The sequence below is a fragment of the Carcharodon carcharias genome, chromosome 2 (assembly GCF_017639515.1).
Source record: "Carcharodon carcharias isolate sCarCar2 chromosome 2, sCarCar2.pri, whole genome shotgun sequence".
Lineage (NCBI taxonomy): Eukaryota > Metazoa > Chordata > Chondrichthyes > Lamniformes > Lamnidae > Carcharodon > Carcharodon carcharias.
Window position 1 is genome coordinate 140,270,114 of NC_054468.1, and position 16,929 is coordinate 140,287,042.

At 40.8% G+C, this 16,929-nt stretch overlaps 1 protein-coding gene across 5 annotated transcripts in view; it reads left to right on the forward strand.

Annotated features, from left to right (window-relative positions):
• agpat4 (1-acylglycerol-3-phosphate O-acyltransferase 4 (lysophosphatidic acid acyltransferase, delta)) overlaps positions 1–16,929 on the forward strand; it is a 180,198-nt gene that overhangs the window by 37,916 nt on the left and 125,353 nt on the right. For 4 of the 5 annotated variants that reach the window (XR_005945266.1, XM_041205939.1, XM_041205931.1 and 1 more), the window contains one exon: positions 2,205–2,436. Coding sequence is in view for 4 of the 5 variants with exons in the window: in XM_041205939.1 (XP_041061873.1) it covers positions 2,259–2,436 (178 nt within the window). In the remaining variant the exon portion in view is untranslated. Of the gene's footprint in view, positions 1–1,988; positions 2,012–2,204; positions 2,437–16,929 lie in introns of those variants that run through there. The other variant, XM_041205948.1, reaches the window with a different exon arrangement.

Genomic DNA, 16,929 nt, shown 5'->3' on the forward strand with positions numbered 1-16,929 from the left:
CACATTAAATATTGTGCCAAAACTTAGCTTGGTAAAATTTTGCTCATCAGCCCTTTGAATGAGGAATGAGGTTGTTTTGTCCTGGATGGTGTTGAGCTTCTTGAGTGTTGGAGCTGCATTCATCCAGGCAAGTGGAGAACATTCCTGAATTGTGCCTTGTAAATGGTGAATAGGCTTTGGGGAGTTAGGAGGTGAATTACCCGCCTCAGAATTCCCAGCCTCTGACCTGCTCTTGTAGTCACAGTATTTATTTGGCTGGTCCAGTTCAGTTTCTGGTCAATGGTAACCCCCAGGATGATGATAATGAGGGATGATTCAGTGGTGGTAATGCCATGAATGTCAAAGGGAGATAAGTTAGGTTCTCTCTTGTTGGAGATGGTCATTGCCAGGCACTTGTGTGGCGTGAATTTTACTTGTCACTTATCACGCCAAGTCTGAATGTTGTCTTGGCCTTTTTGCATATGGACACAAACTGCTTCAGTATCTGGGGAGTCGTGAATGGTGCTGAACATTGTTCACATCCCCACTTCTTACCTTATGGCGGGAAGGTCATTGATGAAACAGCTGAAGATGGTTGATGCTAGAACACTACACTGAGGTACTCCTGCAGTGATGTCCTGGAACTGAGCTGATTGACCTCTAACAACGACAACTATCTTCCTTTTTGCTAGGTATGACTCCAATCAGTGGAGAGTTTTCTTCCTGATTCCCACTGACTCCAATTTTGCTAAGGTTCCTTTCCTTGATGCCACACTTGGTCAAGTGCTGCCTTGATCTTGAGCAGCAAGTCTTACTTCACCTCTTGAGCTCAGCTCTTTTGTCCATATTTCGACCAAGGCTATAATGAGGTCAGGAGCTGAATGTCCCTGGTGGAACTTGAACTGAGTGTTCATGTGCAGATTATTGCTGAGTAAGTGCTATTAGCACTATTGATGATACCTTCTATCACTTTTCTGATGATTGCGAGTGGACTACTGGAGTGGCAATTGGCAAGATTGGATTTCTCCTTTTTGTGATTAGGGCAACCCTGGGCAATTTTCCATATTGCTGGGTAGATGCCAGTGTTGTAGCTGTACTCGACCAACTTGGCTAAGGGTGTGGCAAGTTTTGGAGCACAAGCCTTCTGTGATACGTTGTCAGAGCCCATTGTTTCCAGTGCCTTCAGCTGTTCCTTGATATACCATCATGTGAATCGAATTGGCTGAAGACTGGCATATGTGATGTAGGTGATCTCAGGAGGAGGTCAAGTTGGATTGGAACTTCTGGCTAAAGATGGTTGCAAATGCTTCAACATTGTCTTTCACACTGTGTTAGGTTCCCCATCATTGAGGATAGGGATATTTGTGGAGCCTCGTCCTCTGGTTAGTTGTTTAATTGTTCACTACCATTCGCAACTGGATCTGGCAGGACTGCAGAACTTGGATCCATTGGTTGTGGGATTACTTAGCTCTGTCTATGGCATTCTGCTTCTGCTGTTTGGCACGCAAGTAGTCCTATGTTGTAGCTTCATCAGGTTGGCGCCTCATTTTTAGGAATGCCTGGTGCTGCTCCTGGCATGCCCTCTTCATTGAGCCAGAGTTTATCCCCCGGCTTGATGGTAATGGTAGAGTGGTGGGAATGCCCACTTTGTTTTTTTTTAAATACAATTTCTGCTGTTGCTGATGGCCTACAGTGCCCCTATGCTACTGCCTCCCCATGATAAACAAAGTGCCATTATCCTTTCCCTTTCTACTTCCTGCACTGAAAGTTGGTTGTGCATTTCTTTAGTTTGCAAAATCGCTTGAGAGAATCGTGATGCAATCATAATTGCGTTCAGTTAAAAAGCCACATTTCAATTGTTTGTACTGCAGTAGACATAGTTTCGACACCTTGCTGAGATTGCTACATAATGACACTTGGATCGGACAGCAGGGGCAGATGATTTGAAGAACCAAGGCTGCCTAGCAGTGTTCCAACTTTGTAGCATTGACCATTTTGAGGTGTTAGCCAAATGCCAGCAGTTTATATTCCTGTAAGTGTTTTACATGGCTGCTGCTTCTGTTGTGTCTCTAGTAAAGTCACTTTTTTTCTATTTGAGGAAAATTGAATTTTTTTTGTTGCTGTAAGAGGGAATTTTGGTCAAAATTTGAATTGTAGCCTAGTCAATGTTTTTTTAAAGTACATTCTAATCGCTTTCTATATTTAATGACTTATCTGTGTTGCAGATTTTCTTTATGAACTCTGGACATTTGGTGGATATATTGGAGGCCTTGTAAGCAATGGGTATCATAGCCTTCTTGAAATCTCAGTTCATCTGCCACCTTCTTATATGCTACATCTTTGTAGTGACTGGACTCATCATCAACTTACTTCAGCTGTGCACACTGATAATATGGCCGATCAACAAACAACTCTACAGGCGAATCAATTGCAGATTGGCGTACTGCATTGCCAGCCGTAAGGAAATCTTTATTTAAATTTATTCAGGTCTATTCTATGTGGAATTGGACTGCCATAATTGCAGTCAGTTGACATCATGGCTTTTTGGGAAGGAGGACCAGCTTGGGGGAGATGAGTCATTTCTTCATGATATCATATCAATGCAGTTCTGATTGTGTGAATTCTATTTTTGAAATGCATATTGCCCTGTTTGTGAAAATCTGATGGTTTACTCATTGATCTATTATGGAAGGTGTGTCATGATGGAAATGGAACTTATTATGTGTTTGGAAACATAATTTGCAGACTACTAATCAGCTTTTGAAATTCTTTGACTTGATCAGTATTTTTAAGTGAAAGGTTACTAAAGGTAATGTAGTTACACAGCATGGCCTCCTGTGTAGTCATCAAAAAGGTTCTACAGTTGAAGTTTCAGAAGTTAAACAGAATTGTCTCAGATTAGCGAATTGAAATAATCATGCTGCAGGCATTTTCCTCCCCACTTACACCCTGTCCCCACCAGCTACTTTTTTCCTCACCTGGCCTGAGGGCACTGGTCTTGGCTCACAAATAAAGAATAAACACTGAGCACTGAAATTATTCACAATCAGTTGGTTTTTGGAATAGCTTTAATCATAGGCTCTTACTGCTGTAGAACTCAACAGCTTTTCTCTTGAAAAGATTGAGTTTTGGGGTATTCTTCTGCTAATTGTATAGCAAGGGGCAGAGAATTTTATTTGGCTCGCTCCCTTTGATATACAGTCAAATGTGAAATTTTAAAATTTGTCATGGTTTTTCAAGGTACTGTTTGGATAACTAACCAGATCAAATTGTGGCTCCAGAATATTCATCATTCTTGATGACAAGTTTTCAACTGAATGATAGAAATGGAAGTTGTTTCCATTCCATTACAAACTGGGGCTAAATTTATATCCATCTTGCACTTTTTGTTTGAAATTCAGTGAGAGAAACATTGCTCAACTGTGTTTGGGCACTTGCATATGGTGGATGGATGGTGATATGAGGAAGTGGAGAAACTTCTGAGTAATCAAAATAAGAAATTAAAATTGCTCAAAGATTACGAAAGAATCCTGCCTCTTGTCCTTAGTCAAAGGGCATATTTTTGACTGTTAATGATGTTTGTAACAGAAGGCATTTTGTTACAGACTGGAGTCATGCAGATTGTTGTAGTCTGGGATGCCTTAAAAGTGAAGACATACATATATGATAGCCTCTTTTTAACTATCATTTGCATTCAGAAGTATAACATCGTCTGCTGAACATCATATGCTGCCGTACGGAATTTTGCAAACATATTCTGAATTCCTAAAGAACTTTAAAACTTGAATTGTAGTAGGTTCCTGAATTAGGAAATGTCGGCAGTCAGCCTTAGAATCAGCAGTGAGATGACTAGAAATTGCTCCCCCGTAGCCCCCTTTAAACGTGAGGGAACCAAGGGTCTAGAAAGACTGAAGAACTTGACAAAATCAGGCATAAAGAAATGGTACTGAAGAAATTAATAGCACTAAGTGGCGATTAAGTTCCCTGGACCTGATGATATGTATCCTAGGCTGTTAAGAGGCAACTGCAGAGATAGTGGATACATTAGTTTTGATCTTCCAGAACTCCTTGGATTCTAGAATAGTTCCCAAGGCTTTGAAGGTAACAAAAGTAACCCCACCATTTTAGAAAGGAGGAGGAGAGAAAATTGGGACTAGGTCCTAACATCAGAAGTGGACAAAATGCTAGAATCTATTATTGGGGACATGTTAACAGGGAAATTAAATGCCTTTTCATAAATCTGTGTTGTGTTTGACAAATCTGTTGGAGTTTTTTGAGGATGGAGCTAGTATTATGGATTGGGGGACCAGTGGATGTAGTGTACTTGGATTTGATAAGCACCATGCAAGATGTTATTACGCAACATTAGCACTCGTGGGCCAAAACCAGAAAATGCTGGAAAAACTCAGCAGGCCTAGCAGCATCTGTGGGGAGAGAAACAGAGTTAACGTTTCGAGTCCATATGACCCTTCTTCTGTGCGTTAGCACTCGTGGGATTGGGAGTAATATATTAGCATGGACTGAGGATTAATTAATGGACTGAAAGCAGAGGGTAGGAATAAAAGGGACTACTTAGCAGGGTGATGCGAGAATCGGTACTTGGGCCTCTGCTATTATGCAATCTATATTAAATTAGGTGAGAGGACTGATGTAGCATATCCAAGCTTGCTGACGATACAGAGTTAAATTGGAAAATAAGTGATGAGGATGCAAAGAGGTTGCAGAGGAATATAGGCAGATTACATGAGTGGGCAAAAACATCGGAGAATGTGGAGATATGTGAAGTTATCCATTTTGGTAGGGAAAATAATAAATGTGAGAGACTGGGAATATTTGTATTCAAAGGGACCTGGGTGTCCTAGTACATGAATAATAAAGTTAATATGCATGTACAGCAAGCAATTACGAAGGCAAATTAAATGTTAACTTTTGCAAAGGAATTGAAGTAGAAGAGTAAAGAAATCTTGCTACAATGATGCAGGTCATTGGTAAGTCCACTCTTAGAGTACTCTGTGCAGTTTTACCCATCCTACCTAACAAAGAACACAGGATCACAGTCTCAGAATAAGGGGCTGGCTGTTTAAGACTGTGATGAGGAGACATTTCTTAGAGGGTTGTGAATCTTTGGAATTTTTTACCCCAGGGAGCTGTGGGTGCTCAACCATTGAGCATGTTTAAGACAGAGGTTGATAGGTTTTTGGGTACTAAATGAATTAAGGGACATGATAAGGCGGAAAAATGGAGTTAAAACAGAAGATCAGTCAAGATGGTATCACAGGCTCACAGGGCCAAATGGTCTATTCCTATTTCTTGTATTCTTATCTTCTTATTTGGGCATCTACACTTGAGCAATATAACTATGGAATTCACAAAGTCCTGAGGTGAAGCAGTGAATACAATTTGTGGTAGGCTGAGAGTTTGGGCCCTCTCATGGCAGGATTTTATGTTATCTAGCTATACTTTGGATATTTCTGCCAATGAAATCTAAATTTGTAATTAGAGCTTAATTTCAAAAGTCCAATTTGCTTTAAATGTGCAGATATGACTTAAGCAATGATATGTGTATTATTTTACAGATGCCAGTGCTCCGAATTCTATCCGGTAACGAATGAATGAATTGCTCTGCGTTTAAAAGACCCACATGTATAACCAATTTATAGTGGTGGAGGAGTGGGATATTTTAGTGAAAGTGTGTAAATGGGTGCTAACAAGATGTGCCTGTTTTGAAAGTCTGGTTTTAGTATACAATTTTGATTCTAGTTGCTGATTACCATAATTTGAACTAGTTTGGGGCACGTTAAAGTGGATACCTGCAGGTTTAGCACTCAGCACTGATGGACATAATTTTCATGAAGCAGTTTATGTGGACTCCATGCACCTATACCCAATGAAGATCTGGAGTGTGTTGGTTGCCACATCTTAGGATAGTTTGAACCAAGTGAGAGAGTGCACAAGTTTTTAGATGCAGCATTAGAGGGATGTCCTGTATCTGCAGGGGAAGGGGTCCTTCTTGTCCTTATGTCCCTCCCTCCTGCATCAGTTGATGTTGCTCTGCCTGGCCACATGTTATCCTTCCATTCCAGCTACAGACCAAAGGAGACCCCTAGAAAGATGTGGTGACCAAGTACTTCCTTCTTCTGACCCCCATTTAAGATAGAGAAGTGCAACACTTGATTGCTTTTATTTTTAGGTGTAATGCTGAGAGAATTTCTGGGATAAATGTTAAATGTTAGTGAAATATTGATTAAAATGTCCCAAGAAGTCTTCCAATGTGTTTCAAAAATCACTTTCAAACCTCCAGTAGTAAGTGAATGTAAAAGGTGCTGTAACATTTTAAATAGTGCTCAATCCTCTCTCAATCAGCTGGTTGCCATTAGGCGAGGGCATTAAATCAAGCGCTAGCCTCCTTTTACTAAGCGTTAGCAGGCAACTTAAGTGGCAATCAGCTCTGAACGATCCTTCAGACCATAACTAGCGCAAACTTCAATTCCTTTACCAAAGTGCTGTTACATGCTAAACTTGAGCTAAATCAGTGTTTTAGCTTTAGATCCCATCTTGTCCACCATGGAGGCTCTTTATTGCCTGAAAGTACCTGGATAAAATCACTTACAAGATGAAACTTCTTGGATTTCTTGGAGGTGGTGGCACAGTGGTATTGTCACTGGACTAGTATTCCAGAAGATCCAGGGTAATTCTCTGGGGTCCCAGGTTCGCATCCCACCATGGCTCATGGTGAAATTTGAATTCAATAAAAATCTGGAATTAAAAGCCTGATGATGACCACGAAACTATTGTTGATTTGTTGTTAAAAACCCATCTGGTTCACTAATGTCCTATAGGGAAGGAGATCTGCTGCCATTACTTGGTCTGGTCTACCTGTTACTCCAGACCCATAGCAATGTGGGTTGACTCTTTTAAATGCCCTCTGAACAGGGCAATTAGGGATGGGCAACAAATGCAGGCCTAGCCAGTGATGCCCATATCCCATGAAGAAATAAACAAAAATAGGAAACAATGGTTCACCACAGAGATTAGTTTATAGTTGGTGTATTTTGGGCAAATCTTTCATTAATTATATATTGCAATATTCAAGCTCATTGAAAACAGTTCAAATTTATAATCATCCCAGACATAATATACAGATTTTTCTGCCACTGGGACAAGATTTGTACAGACATTTAGACAGATTTGTGCCTGTTTTGTTTCTGGCAGCAAACCTTGCCCAATGTCGGAACTATTGAACAAACTGGTGATGGGAAAACAGAATTACTGATCTATTAGGTGGGCTGAGAGCTTGCCCAGAACAAAAGACATCACTCTGATGCTCTGTTTTGTGTCTGGAAGGAAGCAAATAATTGACCACAAACCAATTTTTAAAAAACAATGCATTCCTGATCTCTGTTATATTGGCAAGGAAAGTTCATGTAATTGAAGACCTCTATCCCTGGTATTATTCTAATAATCTCTTTTACATCCTCTCTAAGGCCTTGAAGTTCTTCCTAAAGTTTCCCAGAAATGGCCACAATACTCCAGCTGAGGCCTAATTAGTGTTTTATAAAGGTGTGTAATTAATTTACTTTTTCCAGCAGGACTGAGATTGAGATTACATGTTGTTGTGAGTTCTAGTTTACATAGTGTCTTACACTGATCTTTTGGGTGCTTTTAATATCTTTAATTTTTTGTGTATTGATTCTTGTTGCCAAAATTCAGGATTGTCTTGAGAAATCTAGTTTAGAATTGCATTTTACCCCCAGTTAGTGCTATAGGTGACTGGAAATGGTGTGTCTTTGCATTGCCCCATTGTGCAATCCAAAGCCAAAAATGGTAGTGGGAGCAATAGTGAATTTGCATCTGATGTAACCATAGAGCAGTACTTTGCTATTTGATTGATGGCTGTGATAAAAAAGTATTTTTGTCTTGTTTTGTGGCGATTCCTTTAATACAGTCAATACATAAGAGGGGAGAAATTGACTCCATAGCACTTGTGTTTTTTTTCTTGGGTGCTAATCAGCCTACTGAAAGTTGAACGTTGGGTCCTAGATGTGAATGTACTTGCTGAATGCCCCCTTGGTACAGAAGTTAGTGCGCGTGCACTGGATGATCAACAGCAGCAGGCAGAGCAGGAAGATCATGGCAATCAGTCGGTGTGATGTGCTGTCAAAGACCACACTCCAGCCAATCTTTTCATAAACTCCTACAAATTGAACATGTGTTTGATGGCACCAAAGACCCTCCCACCAGGGCTATTTAAAGGAATCACGAGCTACTTGCAGGTTGGCTGCTAGATCATTCCTTCTGGCTGCTGGTGCAATTCCGGGTTTATGGAGCTTTCCTATACTTGTGTAAAGTTTTAATAGTCTACAGGGAGTAATCTAGCTGGTGCTGAAGAACTTCATAGGTGGATTAAAGGCTTATGCTGAAACAAGTCACTTCCAGAGATGGGTGGTTTGGTAGGTCGTCATCTTGAAATAGAGAAAGAAAAGAGACCATGCAGAGTAGGAGGAGCTGCTAGAAGAGAGAGAAGGGCTCTCAGCAGGAGGTGTATTCCCCAGAGAACAATTTTCTTATCTAAACTTAAGTAAAAATGATACTTGAGATTTCTTTACTCCTCTTCACTAAAGACATTTTAACAGTGATCTGCTAACTGCTGTAGCTGCAACTAGAACCTCAAAACAGGGTAGGAACGGCATTGCCTGTGCCTGTCAAGGTTACTGTGGCTCTTGTCTGGCTCTTTTCAGGCTGCTGCTGGGCATAACAGCATCTCTTAGTTTGCAGTAAACTACTGCACCAGGGATGTAATTGAGACTCTGTATACAAAGAGAGACAATTTTAGTTCATTCCCTCTGAACATAAACAGGCAGTTGGAGCAAGCCCAGACTGCAGGCCCTCCCATCATGGATTAACTGCATGCACATTGCCTTAGTATGTGCTTTTTTGAACTTTGCCGTTTTCTTAAACTGAAAGGAATTCTGCTTCAACAAGCGACATTGTTCATGTAGGTGAATGCCTGTTAAGCTGGTGGTATTCATGATTCCTTCATTCTGTCGTAGTCCTCTGTGCCAGTTATATTTGATCCACTGGCAAATTGAGGCTGGTGGCTGGGTAACCAGGGTTATCCACTTTCAGTATGGTTCATGAGTCTCAACTGGAACGCCCAGATGTGCAGCAGACGTACAATAAGAGCTATGCTGCCAGAAACAGCATTATAGAGCACACCATCGACATCCTCAAACCACGCTTCCCCTATCTGAACCAATCTAGAGGAGCCCCACTGTACTCAGCTGTGTGGATTTGTATATTTATGGTAGTATGTTGCATGCTACGTAACCTAACCATTGAGGGAACAGCCCGTGGCACCATGTGCTTGCACAAGTTTCAGAGGTGATGGGGGATGGATAATTGGCTCTACATGATCAAGTAAATTCATGAGCGATCTGAGTAGCTTTGACCACAACTTTCCATTCGTCAAGTCATCCACTCTTTAACTTTCCTCGAGCATTGACCATCACGGTGTTCTCTTTCTGACAACAGTAAAGTAATAGCCACAAGAAAATTTGCATTCTAATCCAAATTTATAAACATGATGCATTTAAAAAAACAAATCACCCTTTTGCATGTTCTTTTAATACCTCTTCCACGTGTTTTTGACTCTTCAACTTTAGTACAAGGTGTTTTTTCCCCAGTCGATGCAGCATTCAATTCAGGAGACTGCAGATTGTCCTGCTGGGTGCCCTTGAGTAGTTCTGGACCTAGAGGGTCCACCTTGGAGGTAGACTGTCACAGTCTGGGCTGGCTGGCTATATGGTAATAGCAAGTGAATGCTTTCACCCTAAGGGGACAAAAGCTTTGTATCCATGGAGCTACTGCTACCCTCACTGGAAGGCGCCTCAGCAATCCTTGTAATCTTTTGGACAACAGATTACTGTTGAACACTGCCCTTTGAACACTGGTATTTGAAGCCCTGATGACAGCATTGCAGCATTCAGACCTTTGGAAATTGCTTGTACGGCAATGCAAGCTGTGATATTGGCCATCAGACACTGCATCATGGTGAATTCCACAGGTGTACTGATGGAGGTGATCACCCATTCCATGTGGAAAGAATGGACTCTAAACTGCACAAAGCCATTGTCAAGTTGGTGCTGGACTCCATGTGCCTTTACATTGATCTCTGGGCTTTCCAGTGCACCAAGAATTTGGGTTTATACAGATAACGACTTTTTTTTTGTAACCTGGCCCATCATAGTCCTCTGCATCAGAAGTAGTGTGTAATTGTGAGTTGGCACCTGTGCTATCTTACCATCTTCCCCCATCCCTGACTGCTGTGCACTTGTATTTTTCCTACCACCTGGAAACAAGGGAGAAAAGCCTACTTAAGTGACCTTCTCACCAATCTATGTGCTACAGATGCATATGCCCATGACAGTATTCATGGGAATGACATTCTTGAGGAGATGAAGTTCCATCTTCACCACTGAGGATGCCCTCCAACGTGCTGTGGGGCACTAACACCATTCCAAGTGGGGTAATTCAGAAAATTCTATTAACCCGAGACTGGTCAACCATGAGTTGCTGTGGGCTATCTGCAACTGCATAATATCATAAAAAACAGCAGAAGTAAGCCATTCGGCCCCTTGGGCCTGCTATGCCGTTCAATAAGATCACGGCTGATATGATTGTGGCCTTACCTCCACTTTCCTGCCTGCCTTGCATAACTCTTGACTCCCTTGTTGATCAAAAATCTGTCAAACTCTGCCTTGAATAGATTCAATGACCCAACCTCCACTGCTATCTGGGGAAATAGACTTCCAAAGTTTAACAACCCTCCTGAGAGAGGGGGAAGATAAACTTCCTCATCTCTGTCTTAAATGGAACACCCCTTATTTTTAAGCTGTATCCCCTAGTTCTAGACTCTGCCACAAGGGGGAAACAACTTCCCAGCATCCATCTTGTTAAGGCCCCTCAAACTTTTATGTTTTCAATAAGATCACCACTCATTTTGTTGAAACTGCAAAGGGGTATAGGCCCAACCTGCACAACCTTTCCTCATAAGATAACTTCTTCATCCCAGGAATCAGTCAAGTGAACTTTCTCTGAACTGCTTCCAATGTAATTATATCCCCCTTTAACTAAGGGGACCAAAACTGTACACAGTGCTCCAGGTGTGGTCTGATCAATATCCTGTACAGCTATAGCACACTTCCCTACTTTTATATGTCATTCCCCTTGCAATAAAGGCCAATGTTCCATTTGTGTTCCAATCACTTGCTGTACCTACATGCTAGCTTTTTATGATTCGTGCACCAGGATATCCAAATCCCTCTGTACCATAGATTCCTCAATCTCTCTCCATTTAAGTAATATTTTGTTCGTCTATTCTTCTTGCCGATCCTTTATCCACGTTAATATGTTACCCCCAATACTACAAGCTCTTATTTTATGGAATAACTTTTTTTATGTGGCATCTTTTTTGAATGCCTTTTGGAAATCTAAATATGCCACAATTGCTGGTTCCTCATATCCACCATGCTTGTTACTTCCTCAGAGAACTCTAATAAATTAGTTAAAACACAATTTCTCTTTCAGAAAACCATGTTGAACTCTGCCTGATCACATTATGATTTTCTAAGTATTCTGCTATTACCCCATTAATAATGGATTCAAGCACTTTCTGTATGACAGATGTTAGGCTAACTGGCATGTGGTTTCTTGTTTTTTGTCTCCCTCTTTTCTTGAATAGAGGTGTTACATTTGTGGTTTTCCAATCCACTGGGACCTTTCCAGAATTCAGCGAATTTTGGAAGATTTATAACCAATGGATGCACTATTTCTCCAGCTACTTCTTTTGAGACCCTAGGATGCAGGACATCAGATCCAGGGGACTTGTCAGCCTTTAGACACAATAGTTTTCCCAGTATCTGTACCCTAGTGATCATTGTTTTAAGTTTCCCCCCTCCCTTTTCCCTCTTGATTTTCAACTATTCTTGGGATTCATTTTCTGTCTTCTACTGTGAAGACAGATACAAAATACTTGTTCAGAGGCTCTGCCATTTCCTTGTTTCCCATAATTCTATCCCCAGTCTCGCCCTCTAAGGGACCAATGCTCACTTAGCTATTTTTATACTTATGGCTAGTTTTATCTCGTACTTTTAATTTCTCTCTTTTTAGCCATTCTTGTTTTCTTTTATACTCTGTCCACCCTTCTGATCTATCACCTAATCTTTGCAGTATTGTATGCATCTTTTTCCCAATTTGACGATGGATAGTGCATCCTCTGGTAGAATCTTTCTTCCTCAATGGAATATATATTGGTTGGGAGCTATGAAATATTTCCTTAAATATCTGCCACTGTTTCTCTACTGCCCAACCATTTTAATCTATTTTCCCAGCCCACTTCAGCCAATTCTGTCATCATACCCTTGTAAATGCCTTTATTAATGCTGAAGACACTAGTCTTAGACCCACGTTTTTCACCTTCAAACTTGTATGTAATTTATCATGATGTGATTATCATTGTCTAGAGGCTCCTTTTAATTAATTAATCCTGTCTCATTACACATTACCAGTTCTAAAATAGTGTGTTCCCCGGTTGGCTCTAGAATATATTGCTCTAAGAAATTTGTTTTGAAAACACCCTATGAACTCCTCTTCCAGGCTATCTTTGCCAATTTGATTTGTCCAATCCATATGAAGATTATCACCCATTAATTATAGTACTTTTCTTAAGTCTCCATTATTTCTTCATGTATACTCTGTCCTACAGTGTAGCTACTATTAGGGGGTCTATAAACTACTTCCACAAAGTGACTTTCCTTTGCTATTTGTTTTCCAACCAAACCGATTCTACATTTTGCTCTTCTGAACCAAGGTCATCTCTCACTACTGTATTAAGCTCATTCTTTAGTAACAGAGCTACTCACCACCTTTTTTCTTTTCCTTCTGTCCTTCTGAAATGTCAAATACCCTTGACTATTCAGGTCTCAGCCTTGTAACAATGTCTCTGTAATGGCTATCATATTATGCTTATTTATTTCTAACTTCAGAATTGCATTTGATTACAGACTTGAAAGGCTAACTGATTCGCTCCACCAATGCTGCCAGACCTGCTTAGTAATTTCGGCATTATTATTTTGATTTCCAGCATCTGCAGCATTTTATTTTGGTGGACAATCTATAAACCCGTGGCCTGTCATATCCTTCACACTGCCATTACCATTAAATCGGAGGACCAACCTGGTTCAATGAGGGGTGTGGAAGAGCATGCCAAGAGTAGCACCAGGCTAAAAGTGTGGTGCCAACCCAGTGAAGCTGCAAAAGGGACAGCAGAAACCGCATGCTATCGACAGCGCTAAACAATCTCAGAATTAGTGGATTCTACCAAAGCACTGCCACATCCAGTAGTGAACTCAACAACTAATGGGAGGAGGAGGCTCCAAGAACACCTCCATCCTGAATGCTGGCAGAACCCAGCATGTGAGTGTAAAAGATGACGTTGATGTAACTCTTTCGAGTACAAACCCGTTTCCATCTGTTTCAGATGAAGTTACATTGTTTAATAGTTTGCCATTGTGAGATTTGAACTCTTGATCTTGGGGTTACAAACCCAGTACCATAACCACTTGGCTATTTAGGCCAAGCATGAGGTTGATGTATTTGCAACCATTTTTGCCTAGGAGTAATGAATTAATGCTTCATCTCCACCTTCTCCTGAGGTCCCCACCATCACAAGTTGGTCAAGCTTGGCCTAATAGCCAAGTGGTTATGGTACTGGGTTTGTAACCCTAAGATCAAGAGTTCAAATCTCACAATGGCAAACTATGAAACAATGTAACTTCATCTGAAACAGATGGAAACAGGTTTACTCAAAAGAGTATCACAAGTTGGTCTTCACCCAATTCTCCAATTACTCCAGGTGACATCAAGACAAGGTTGAGTGCACAGGGTGTGCAGCAAAGATTATTGGTTTTGTCAACGTACTGGCTGCAGTGCTGAAGATTTGTGCTGCAAAATTAGCTGTGCCAAGCTATTCCAGAACAGCTGCAACACTTGGTATTTCCCCAACAAATTGAAAAGTTGCTTGGGTATCTTCTGCTTGCAAAAAGCAGAACAAATCTAATCTGGCCAATTACTGCCTCATCACCTACTCTCAAATTATCAGCAGGTGTTGTTGACAGTGCTATCAAGGGGCACTTACTCACCAATAACCTGTTCATTGATACTCAGTTTGGTTTCTGTCAGGACCACTTGGCTCAAGGGGAGATGGTTTGATTCTTTCTTATTGAAAAATGGTCATTGGCTGGCTCATTGCCACTTATCAGCCACTAATACTGTGGCTACAAGCACAGATCAATGGGGAATTCTGTGGTGATTGCCTCAACTCCCTAGCTGGTCCACCATCTACAAAGCACAAATCAGGAGTGTGATGAAATATTCCTCACGTATCTGGGTGTGTGGAACTTCAGCAACACTCAAGAAGCTTGACACCATCCAGAACGAGGAAGCCTGCTTGATTGGCACCCTGTCCACCACCTTAAACATCCACTCCTTCCACCACTGATGCACTGTGGTTTGAGTGTATACCATCTACAAGATGCATTGCAGCAACTTGCCAAGGCATCTTCAACAGCATCTTCCAAACCCTTGATCACCTAGAATAACAAGGGCAGCAGGTGCGCAGGAACATCACCAAATGCAAGTTCTCCTCCATGTTGCACACTTGGAAATATATTGCCATTCCTTCACTGTCATTGGTCTTTACCAAACTGAATGCATTGATTCAAGTGGTTTTTTACCACCACCACATCAGGCAATTGGGAATGGGCAGTAACTACTGGCATTGCCAGTGGTGCTCATATCCTATGAATTAATTTTTAAAAAGGGCATATCCTTAATCGCTCACTGTGATCGCTGTGCCAGTTTTCAGGTCACGCTAAGTTCTCCCTACAAAGTTTTAAAATTAGTTGCAATAGTGCGCTCAGCCTAATTGCAGACAATTTAAAAATGTGTGTGATTTTATCTGCAGGTCAGTTTGCTTGAAGGAAGAAACAAGCACGCTTTTTCAAATCTGATTCAGTTTGTGTGTGGCTAACAGGCTTTGAGTTGACAGTGATGTTTGCCAGCAAGTCCTGGCAGTTATGTGAGGAACACTTGAGTAGTTTGGATTGTTGCACTTTGTTGCTTAGCATTGAAGGGATAGAAATGGGCCATTGATTCGGTCCTTTAGGCCCATGCTGTTTTTGTGCACCAAGTAAGCTTTTTCCCATCTTTCTTCTCCCTAACTCCATCAAATTACCTTTTTCTGTTCCTTTCTCCACCATGTGTTTGTCTAGCTTCTCCTCCTTAAATGCTAAGTATCTTCTTGTGGTAGTGAATTCCACATCCTAACCACTTCTTGGGTAAAGGGGGTTTCTCCTGAATTTCTGGTTTGATTTATTAATGACTATCTTATAATAATGGCCCCTAATTCTGATCCCCTCCATAAACAATAACTACTATTGTACACTAGTTTTGGTCCTCCGGAATCTCCTAGAATGAGGGTGCAAACAGGCTACAAAGAAATATTGACCAATTAAGTGATTGTGCCAAGAAGGTGGCAAAAGGAGAGTAAAATGTGGAGAGGTTATGTGAAATCATCTAATGTTGTAGGAAGAATAGAAAAGCATAATATCTGAGCTGATGGCCATGACTGAAATTAAGTGATGGTGTGTCTTCATCTTCACTGTCTCCTTGTTCTTCCTTCACAACCGGACAGGTTACAATTCTCCTAAATCTAATAAAAAGCAAAAGGGTCAAGAGTAATGTTGGGGTGAAGTAAGAGGAGAAAGTAAAGTGCATACTTGCACCATCTGCAGCTATTCACTCAGAAGAGACTGCAAGATGAGGGAGAAGTGGGACGAGAAGAGGAGAATTAGGTGTACAAATACCCTCTTCTTTAATGTCAGCCTAACAGGTGGCCAATGCCTCAGCAAAACACTCCCTTTAATGACCAATATGGTGTCTCGCCCCCAATGAGTGGTGAGCAATGTTCTAGCTAAATTCGTGAAAATGGAGAAAACCTGAGTGGTGACACAAATTTGTCAAAGGGTGTGCTAGTGAGCTGTTCAGAAATAGCTTTGGCAATCATAATAATGAACTCGGGTCACCCCACTCTCCCTTCTCCAGGTTTCTCCTTTGTACCTTGCCTCTGTGTGAATATTCTTGATGTGTACTCCATGAAGATTGTATTTTCTCAGCTTATAGTCATACTGCAATAATATAAATTGTGCATGCTGGGGGTGAGGTGGTTGATGGGAACAATTTTATATCTTTGATTCCTGTAAGAATTATCAGACCAAATAGTCACATTAGATCTTTTAACTAATTGGATTTTTTAATCATTTGTTAGCTTGACATTATGAAAATGGTTTCGCCTTGCTACAATTTATGAAGTGTAATTGAGTTTTTTTTCAATAAAAATGAATGTGTAGATTTTTTTCAGGGTACAGCAGATTTTGTAATAAAATCTAGTGTTGAAAGGAGCTTGTAATTGTTTGACCTGCAAGAGAAGATGGGTCGTGCTTGAAGTTGGTACGTGTGTTAAGTCATGATACAATAGATATGCTAAGCTTGCCGCTTTAGCTTTTTCAGTCGTATAACCTTTTGGTGTTTATGAATTTTGAAAGATGTTTTTTATATTCCTTCAAGGTTAAACTGGCAGCTGCATTATTGGTTTCCAAAAGTGCTTAGGTGTATTTTGTAGGGCACTCCAATGTGCCATTGTACCAATTGCACAGAAATCCTGTAGCACAGTCTGGGCTCTCTATGGAATTGCTGAGGTGTGAATTAGTGAAGCCATTACAGCTACCATATGATTTTGGTGTCCTGAGTGTTGCCTTGGGTGTATTTATCCCATACATGCGGGTAAAGAAACATTCAGACTTTAAAAAGCATATAAATAAGTGTAGCATTGTG